The sequence below is a fragment of the Natrix helvetica genome (genome assembly GCF_964273705.1).
Source record: "Natrix helvetica genome assembly, chromosome: 2".
Taxonomy (NCBI): domain Eukaryota; kingdom Metazoa; phylum Chordata; class Lepidosauria; order Squamata; family Natricidae; genus Natrix; species Natrix helvetica.
In genome coordinates this window covers 34,108,881-34,119,263 of record NC_138552.1, presented here as the reverse complement: position 1 = coordinate 34,119,263, position 10,383 = coordinate 34,108,881, and the positions used below count along the sequence as shown (strand labels likewise).

The 10,383-nt window shown below is 41.5% G+C and overlaps 1 protein-coding gene across 1 annotated transcript in view; it reads left to right on the top strand.

Moving 5' to 3' along the window:
• Positions 1-3,248: 3,248 nt before the first annotated feature.
• JMY (junction mediating and regulatory protein, p53 cofactor) overlaps positions 3,249-10,383 on the top strand; it is a 66,628-nt gene continuing 59,493 nt past the window's right edge. Inside the window, exon 1 of the mRNA XM_081942629.1 lies at positions 3,249-8,998. Coding sequence (XP_081798755.1) covers positions 8,027-8,998 — 972 coding nt within the window. The 5' untranslated portion in view covers positions 3,249-8,026. The remainder of the gene's footprint in view (positions 8,999-10,383) is intronic.

Below are 10,383 nucleotides of genomic sequence, written 5' to 3'. Positions count from 1 at the left end.
ATGTTTTTGGGGAGCCAGTGAATGATCTTATTTATTTTAATTTCCGGTAAACATAACTCTTAGGAAATATGAATTTTTTTGAATCAAGCTTGTACATGTGACCATTATCAAAGTTTGACCGTTGTCAAAAGTTTTCAAGATCAAGTGATCTCAGATTTGTTCTTGTATGTATTAATAATTATTGTTGGATAGTCAGTAAATATATAAAATTCAGAATGCAATATCTTGGACAGAAAGATAATCCTTGGACAAACTGGTGAACCCAGAACAAACTAATCTATAGTGTTTTAAGTGCTTCAAATTAAAGATAGGTTTTATATTACTGTTGCACAATTTCATGAAATGTAATACAGTCACTTGGACGTTCACATTGTGGCAACCTTTTCCAAAAATAGAACAAAAGCTCTTTGTGCTAAATCACTGGAAGCCAAAAAATTCTTGAATACAGCTTGTCCACAAGAATCCAAAACCAGTTTTCCTATAAAGCTACCATCATAGAAGATAATTTTTCATACCTTGTAAAAAGAAAAATAAATAGTAGTAGGACACTAATACATCTTATCAATCCAATATAATTATATCTTCAAAAAGTTTTTGTCCTAAGAATTACTTAATTACATTAACTAGTAAGAGGAACTTCCAGATAATTCAATGTACGGTGTATCTGAGATCCAGAATTTGGAAACTTCTGGTACAAAATGGCAGAATCAATGTTAGTAGCTAGAAAAATGATTCCGTGTCAGCTGGGCCAATAGCAAATACGTTTGGAATCCTTTGTACAAGGCAGCTAATTATAGTGTTCCTATTTGTTGCTACCGTTGTTGAGTTATCTGGACACTCATGAAGACAATGGCTACATTTCAAAATAGTTGACTGTCACTTGTACCTTTTATCCGCTTGTGCCACTTTTTTTTTTTTACTTAAGCGTTTCCCTGAACATTTAGGGGAGGAATTGACTGTTACAGTTGTTGCCAGAAATGACCTTGTAGGGCTGCTGTATGAGTTGGAAAAATCCTGATAACTTACATGTAATTCTTTGCTGCCATCTTGTGGTTGCCTATCCCAGTTATAGCAACCTTGCCTTTTTGTTATTCCCTTCCCCCAGTATTTTTTGAGCATATCCACGTTTCCCCAATTTCAGTTTGAACCTAATAGTTCTTGAGGAACATCTCTGCATGACATTACTTTTGTTTTAATGCCAACTCATAGGCCAGCAATGGCGAACCTTTTTTGGCTCGCATGCCACAAGTGGGGGGAGCGCAGGGGGGTCGTGTGCAGGCATGCCGCATCCATAATGCAACGTGCGACCCCCCCCAGTGCGCATGCGCGCAAAACGTGCAACCCCCCCATTTTTACATGCTTTTTTCGCCCTCCCCAGGCTCCAGAGGCTTTATAGGAGCCTGGGGAGGACGAAAAGAGCCTCCCCCACTCCCCCAGAGGCCCTCCAGAGGCTTCAGGGATCGTCCGGAGGCTTCCCTGAAGCCTTTGGAACGCTTAAAACCACCCTCCGGGCAAACCAGAAGTCACTTCCGGGTTGCTCGGAGGGTGGTTTTAAGCGCTCCGAAGGCGTCAGGGAAGCCTCCGGACGATCCCTGAAGCCTTCGGAACGCTTAAAACCACCCTCCGAGCAACCCGGAAGTCACTTCCGGTTTGCTCGGAGGGTGGTTTTAAGGGCTCCGAAGGCTTCAGGGAAGCCTCCGGACGGTCCCTGAAGCCTCCGGGGGGGGGCTCTTTTCGCCGTCCCCAGGCTCCTATAAAGCCTCTGGAGCCTGGGGAAGGCGAAAAATAGCTTTTAAAAAGGTGAACTCAGCTGGCCAGCGCGCGCATGCACACTGGCCAGCTGACAGGGCAGCGCCTCGCGTGCCCTGACAAATGGCTCCGTGTGCCACTTGTGGCACGCGTGCCATAGGTTCGCCATCACTGTCATAGGCAATAACAGCCAACTTCATGGGACAGTCTGAGCCCTGTTATGCAGAAGTTTCAGATGGTTGAACCTGAGTATGTGGACAAGATCCTTGCAGCTGACAGCTAAGTCATCTGTGTTCTAGACCCTGCTGGTTGGCTAAGATGTGGGAGATGGCATGTGGCTGGAGCCAAGTGGTTGTTAATACTTCTTTGTAGGAGGGAATTGTACCACTTACCTTGAATGAGGCCATGATGCACCCCTACTTAAGAGGCTATCAAGTGGTCTCAGCCATGATAACAACTTTTGTCCTGTGTCAAACCATCCCTTTTTGGAAAAGACTGTTGAGAGGGTAATTGGCACACAGCTTCAGAGGGCCCTGTATGAAGCAGATTATCTGGATCCTTTTCGATCGGGGTTCAAATCATAAAACAACACTGAGATGGCATTGGCCATGCTTGCTACTGATCTCTGAAAGGCTCAGGATGTGGTGGTGCAACTGGGTCTCCTGGATTGTTCAGCGGCTTTCAGTAGTATTCTTCTGGACTGATTCAGGAGACTGGAAGTACTGTTTTGTGGTGATTATTCTATGGCCAGCTCCAGTTGGTATTGGTGGGCAAGAAGAGGTCAAGGATCAGGATCCACTCAGCTCCTGTGATGGCTTTGTGATGCAGCCTCCTCTCCTCTGGTCAGCTGTCATGGATAGGCCACTCATACACTAGGGAATAATATGACTGAAAAAAATATTCTCCCCAATACCTGAACGATAGGAGTGAGCACTGGGGTTGATTTATGAGATGAACAGGAGCTTCTTGATTCTGACAATCAGCTACTACACTGGTCATCAGTAAAACTTGCCCTTTTTTCTCAGACCTAACCACACTAGAGAAAATGCTTGGTTGCTGTTTCAATTGAGCAAATTTATGCTGGCGTATTTTGTGTCAGCTCCCAGAGATGAAAACAGAACATTAAACATGAAGTTCTTTGTATGATTTAGTTGTCAAATGTTCTTGATTAAAATGAGCAAACATACTGTAGCTTTAAGAGAAGTAAACTGGTGGGATTAATTCCAGAGATGTAGCCATATTTCTCTGTTACAACCAAACACAGAGAGGTCACTCATCTTAAAACAGAGGTAGGGAACTTTTCAGTTCTGTGGCCCACATGTGATAGTGAATTGCAAAATACATATGCACACATAGGTATGCACTGAAATGCACACTTATATGTAGATGTGCAACCCGGCCATTTTAGACTTACATAAAAATAAAAAGGTGCTTCTGCATTTTCATAGGATTTGAAACAAGACACAGCACCAAGTTTCTTTTTTACCTTTTATTAAGAAACTAAACAGAAGTTAATTTTGGATTTGTGGCCTGTTTTTACAAGAGTTATTTACAGCTGGATAACCACTTTCCATTTTTTACTGGACAGATAACCTCCAAGACATACATACATACATACATACATACATACATACATACATACATACATACATACATTTCCTTGATGATACATTTGGATCAAGATGACAGCTTAACATAGTATAGGGAAATGACTTAATAGATTTAATGCGTGTTCTTTACTGTATGCTTTCAGAACAATAATTTAATTATTCCTTTAATTTAAAATGTATGATGTCTAAAGAATTTTAAGGTCACCTATAAAAATCTATGGCATATATGTTGAATGTGTCAAACGTTTAATATTGCTTCATTTCTGCATTTTTATACTCTAAGATAGTAATGGAGTATTTTTAGAAGTCAACTTGTTTCCTCCCTTCTTTAAACAAAACCTAATTCAATAATCTGTTTTGCAATATCAAAATTTTGCATTCTTCTTCATATGAGCTGCCATATAAATGATGTTTGAATTGCCATTCTTGTTTGCGACTTGTTGCTTGGTTGCAGGGAGCTCTGTACATCAATTTGTCACCAAAACCCTGTAAATGGTGCGACTTGTTGCTTGGTTGCAGGGAGCTCTGTACATCAATTTGTCACCAAAACCCTGTAAATGGTGATGAATCCCATACACTCATACCTGCATACGTAAGAATCTACAGCTGTCTCCTTGTTTCCCAAGTGATCTGGACTGAGCCAAGATTATTGAAGACAGAACATTAAAGCAACTTGCTTCCTCTCATGACTTATAGGTCCTGCAGGATTTCCTACAATAAGCCCAGCAACATCTGTCATTTTGGCACTGGCACTATGATCTCTAGGATACAAAGGAAGAAGATTTTCTAATAAAACTAGCAGGAGTTGCCACAGCAATTAATCAGAAATGTAGGAAAACAAATTAGAAGAAGGATCATGGACATCAAGTTGCATGCAGCTTTCCAGGCTCAGAGGAATCCTACATGAGATGTGGAAGCTGTTGTTTGAATAACCCTATCTTCCAAACAAATAGAACCACCCTGTTCCTACTCCAAATTAATTCCTAGTATCTTTAGAGCTTACTAAGTAAGTATACCTATTTACTTGGCAGCAAGCTTTTCAAGCACTATTAAGATAATCTTCAAATAGAAGATTCCACTGAAAGCCTATAAATCCTTATACAAAGGAATTCTGCACAATTCAAGGAAACAACTTCTATGAGTATAGTTGTGTAGACCACATCTAAAACTTTTATAGATTTGACAATCTATAAAAGAAACCGCACAATTTTAAAAGGCTATATATAAACAGTATAAAATGAAAATTTTGTAAAACCAGTTTGAAGACAAAGAAACTAAACCACAATCTAGAAATTCTATAACATGCATCTGGGTTACATCCTGCTAAGAATGTGAGTTTTGGTGGCAAATTGATGTACAGAGCTCCCTGCAACCAAGCAACTGTAAGTCACAAACAAGAATGGCAATTCAAACATAATTTATCTGGCAGCTCATATGAAAAAGAATGCAAATTTCTGATATTTCAAAACAAGTTATTGAATTAGTTTTTTAAAAAAAGAAGGGTGGAAACAGGTTGACTTCTAAAAATAAGTACTCCATTACTATACTAGAGTATAAAAATGCAGAAATGAAGCAATATTAAACGTTTGACACATTCCAACATGTATGTCATGGATTTTTATAGGTGACCTTAAAATTCTTTAGGCATCATACATTTTAAATTAAAGGAATAATTAAATTATTGCTCTGAAAGCATACAGTAAAAATACACATTAAATCCATTTAGTCATTTCCCTATACCATGTTAAGCTGTCATGTTGATCCAAATGTATCATTAAGCAAATAACCCTATAGTTCTATGGAGTTACCACCTGTGAGAGTCAATAACTATGTGAGATTTAATAAACTATGAATAATGGTCTACCATTAGCCTGCCTTGTTTACTTTTCTAAAATAAATCTAGATCCTTTTGCAATGGAAAGCACAATATGTCAGGCAAGGCATTATTCAAACTATAGTTTTAGAATTCTATTAAAATCAAAGATCAACAAGGCGAAGCAACAAAATTTAAATATTAAAAAATGTACCTACTTTACCACCATTGACCAGTAATTTGTAATACGAATGAGATGTATATGTTTGAAAAACAAGCCAGCAGCTATTAAAGAAGATTGATTTGTTATGTGGCTTGTGGTTTCTCCAATAGTTCCTTATTTACTGTTTTGGAGTTTTAACATCTAGTTGTAGTTACAAAGTTAAAGTATTTGTTTTTCTTTGCTTTTTGGGGATAGATATTGTATGTCTGTTCTATTAAAGTTTATATGACAAATTATATAAACTGCTCTATTCAATTTTACTCTAAGGAGCTCACAACTTCAAGGTTTTTCTATTTTCTTCTTTATTATAAGTATAGCTTGATTTATTCACTGATTTCTCAATCTCAATCTCAATCTCAGAAACTTTAAGATTTCAACTCCCAAAACTCCACCTTAAAGTTTCTGAGATTGAGAAATACTCCACTATACATTAATAGTTATATTGTTTCATTTTGTGCTACTCTCCTTCAAAATTACCTTTAGTGAAAATTGCTTTAAAATATGTGAATTATGAAATATTCAGCTAATAGAAAACAGAATACAAATATATAAATGAAGAGAATGACAAAGAGAGGATGCAGTGATTCATATTTCATTTACTAATTACAGATACAGAGGCCCTAGTCAACCTTCAATAAAAATATTCCTTACTCAGAATGTAACTTGCTATCTCAACAGAAAAGAATTTTCCATTATTCAAACCCATTTTGCCACATAACACTTGCCACTAATTCCACTAGCTCCATTTTTGGAGCTTGCAAAAATAAATCTAAATATTAACTAGCCAATGAGATTCGGCCAGAAAACATTTGGTTTTGGATATTTTTTAAATAATCCATATTTCTAAAACTACCAAGACAACATCACAACTTCCAAACACATGGCACACAGTCCATTAGAGTCCATTATTTTACTATCAGTTGTTTTAATTGTAGAGATACTAATGACCTTTATGTTTCAAGAACTATATTTAGGTTCATTTGAGTTGTATACTTTTGAAATAGTCTTGGAAAAACTCTATTAGGATTTTATTGTTTTGGTGCATTCAAGTCGACAACCCTGACTTGAATATGTTATTTCCTAATAAAGTTTTAAAGTGAAAAAAAAATCTGCACTGTGACAGAATCTGTATCTTATCAATTTGTTACTTTAAGGGACAGGCATATATGTGCACTAGCTTTGCGATTTCTATCCTAATTGCAACTATCATGATCCCTGATAATTATTTATTGACCCATGTCAGGAATGTTAGCTTCAAATACTCTTATTCACATTTCAACCTGTCAACCTGGACCCCTTTAATCTACATTTTTCAGGTTCATAAATAGCCAGCTGCCTAGTAATGTATCATATAATGATTAGGCAAAACATATTTAGTCATTTCCTTCCCTTTGGAACTTTTATTAACTATTATTTATGATTATTTTAATTATTAACAGAGTTAATAGAAAAGAATTAATAAAATTTAATGGAATTAAATTCTATGAAAAGGAATTGGAATCAAGTATTCAGATTGTGATATATTTAGATGTGAGATATGTGTGTGTGTGTGTGTGTGTGTGTGTGTGTGTCTATACTGAGTAATGAAATTTAGAAAAATATAAAAACCTGGTATCGTACCTTTGGGGAAATAGTTTCTTAAAAAAGACTTTGGTAAGGCTGGTTCAAAATTAAGACTGACTCCCACGGATCAGGTTTGTATTTTCCGACTATCTGAAGTCGCTACGACTTATACAGGTTTTCCCCCTTAGGGGCTCGTAGACATCTTTCATTGATACACATCTTTTTTCCGCAACAACCAAAAGCGGAAACGTGAGGGACTCACTTCAAAGGCAAGAAAGAGTTTGCAAACGCAGCTGAGCTCGTCACACGCCATCTCACCGCAGAAACCCGCCACGAACTTCAGCGGCCACTGTCCATAAAAGGATCTCACGAACCCCGCAAATGAGACCCCAAAGCTGCTCTTTTCGGGACCGGGCGTGGGTTCAAGGCGCCTTTCTGGCAGGATCCCGGCTTTCCCAATCATCCGCCCAGGAGCGCTTCGATCCGGATCTTTTCGAGGAGAAAGAGGAGGGGGAAAAGGCCGACAATAAGGAGAGGAGCGAACCGCCGTCCTCTCTGCCCTGCCGAGTGGAGGATGAGACCTCCCCCAGCTGAAGGGAAGGGGCGGGCAGGGCGAACAGCGCAAGAGGCGGGACAGCGGCCTCGCGGTGGCTTGTAAACAGATCCGGCGTTTCCACGTGACCGCCTGCAAGTACCTGTGCGGGAGACTCTGCGGCCGCCAGACTCCTGACAACAAAGCAGAGCGCGCGGAAGGCGCGCGCGCGCGCTGCGGCGGCGGCAGCAGCAGCAACAACAGCAACGTCCGTTGGAGCCACCGGCGGGTCTCTGGCGCCTTTCCACCGCGGGTCTCCGGGTCCTGGCTAGCCTGGCATCTTTCCTGCTTGGGTTTCCGCCCGCTTGGGTTTCCGATGCCGGCCGTTAACATGGCTGAGGCTGGGCGGTGACTGGGTACCCGGCAATCTTGACCGGAACAGAGACTTCTCTTCCCCCCCACCCACCCCCCGTCCCCGCTTCGCGACGTCCGTGAGAGAAAAGGGAGGCGGGGGGGCGTCGCGGTGTCGGTCCACCATGAGCACCTTCGCCTTGGAAGAGACCTTGGAGGCGGACTGGGTGGCCGTGAGGCCTCACGCCTTCCACGAGCGGGAGAAGCAGAAGTTTGCCTTTATCGTGGCCTGGAATGAGATCGAGAGCAAGTTCGCCATCACCTGCCATAACCGGACGGCGCAGAGGCAGCGCAGCGGCTCCCGGGAGTTCCGCCGCACTGGCGCGGTGGGCCCCGGGGCGCCCGAACAGCTAAGCGCTTCCTGTAAAACGGCCGGCAGCCCCACTATACGAAAACCCCCGGCCCGACGCGCCACGGAGCCCGTCCAAGCCAGGAGCTCGCCGGCATCGCCTGCCCGGGCCGAGTCGCTTCCGCGCAGCCCGGGCAGCCGAGCGGTTGAGGCGTCGCAGAGGAGCCCGGCGAGGACGAAGAACAGCCTGGTCCGGAGGCCTCAGCCAGCTCAAGCACCGCTCAGCCCAGCGGCCTGCGCGGCCGAAGATCTGGAGGAGCTGGAGCTGGGCAAGGAAGAGCCTTCGGGAGGTGCTGTCGCTGCCGCCTTTCTCCTCCCTTCTCCTCCCGGCGGGCCTCAAGCAACCGAGTCGCCCACCGCGGCCTCCGCTGAAGTGGAAGCGCTATCTGGAGAGGAATGTAGCTGGGCCGGCCTCTTCTCTTTCCAGGATCTGCGGGCCGTCCATCAACAGCTGAGCTCAGTGAACTCTGAGCTGGAGCCCTGTTTGCCCGTCCTTCCCGAGGAACCGTCGGGGATGTGGACGGTGCTCTTCGGGATACCAGAGCTCTCGGAGGAAGAGATGGATGCGCTGTGTTACCAGCTGCAGGTATACCTGGGCCACTGCCTCGATACTTGCGGCTGGAAGATCCTCTCTCAGGTACTCTTTACCGAAACCGATGACCCGGAGGAATATTACGAGAGTCTGAGCGAGCTACGGCAGAAGGGCTACGAGGAGGTTTTGCAAAGGGCCCGTAAGCGCATTCAGGAGGTGAGCAATGCCCCCAGGCTACATAAAAGGGGGAGGGGAGACCCTCATCAAGCTAATTAATACATTCCGCTTCCACCAGTTATTCCTCAACTTAATCTTAGAATAAATTTCCTAAGGTTTGACTTTCAGTTGTTTTCTTTCTTTTTTCCTCTTAACATACTGTAATTCCAAATTGTTTAGGGAAAAATGATACTTATTAGTTGGTAAATCTGAACGTTTGCTGGAGTATTTCTTAGTAAATCCTCAAGATGCAAATTCTCGATTCAAATACCTGTATAACTAACTATTATGAAACTTTTATTTATTTGTTTATTAAATTTCTAGTCCTCCCGACTCTGACTCTTGGTGACTCACAGGTACAAACATTAATCACAACCATAAACATGATTGATATGTTGGGCTGCACTGGGATGGCCTGGTTTCAAATCCTCCCTTAGTGAAGCTGCTCGGGTCTTTATAGATCACTTATTCACTCAATTTACCTCACATAATTATTGTTATAGGAGAAATTAGTATAATGTATACTGATTGGAGGAAGCACATCCAGAAGAGTTTTTTAAGAAAAGAAGAAGTTGGCAGTATTTTGATACTTGCACAAGAGGGGAGGGCCTTCAATCGTGATCATTTTTATTTATTTACCTGGCTTATGTGATTTATCATCTTATATGCAATAACCCTGTTTGCTCACAAGATTAGTAAAACAAAACAAGATGAAACAATAATACTAACTTCATTATGGCTGCCATGTTGACTTTTTGGAGTTCCCAGTGAATGGGGAACTATAAATCTAGCAAGCAAGTAAATAAATGGTATTTGTCTTCTGTTAAATTTGATTTTGAAGTTGGCATATTTGTAAGATTAGGAATTTAGCTCAGAAGCAGGATGTCAGTTGTAATAACAGTCAAAACTGAGATTTCAATAGAAGGGAAATTTAGACCAGTATTCTTCTTTTATTTTGCTTATAATTCATTGTAGGTACGGTACACAAAATAAAAGCTGCGAAGGGCCATAGTAGCAGTAGCAATATCCAAGAAAAAGCTTTATTGCTTTAGTTTTTTCCTCAGATGAGAATAACATTTTATTCTAGAAGGAGAATGGAAAGCAAGTTTGGTGTAATGGTTAAGGTGTGGCATAGAAACCAGGAACTATAAGTTCTAGTTCTGCCTTAGGTATGAAAACTGGCTGAGTGACTTAGGGCTGGTCCCTGTCTCTGCCCAACTTACCCCACAGGATGGTGGTGATGAAAATAGGAGGAAGGAGTGTTTAGGAATTTGTCATGTTGAGTTATTAATAAAGTAATAAAGACTAGATAAAAAACATAATAATCATTGAATAGTGTGAAATAGAGTGTTTTGATGCCATAAGTTTTTTTAAAACAAAACTTT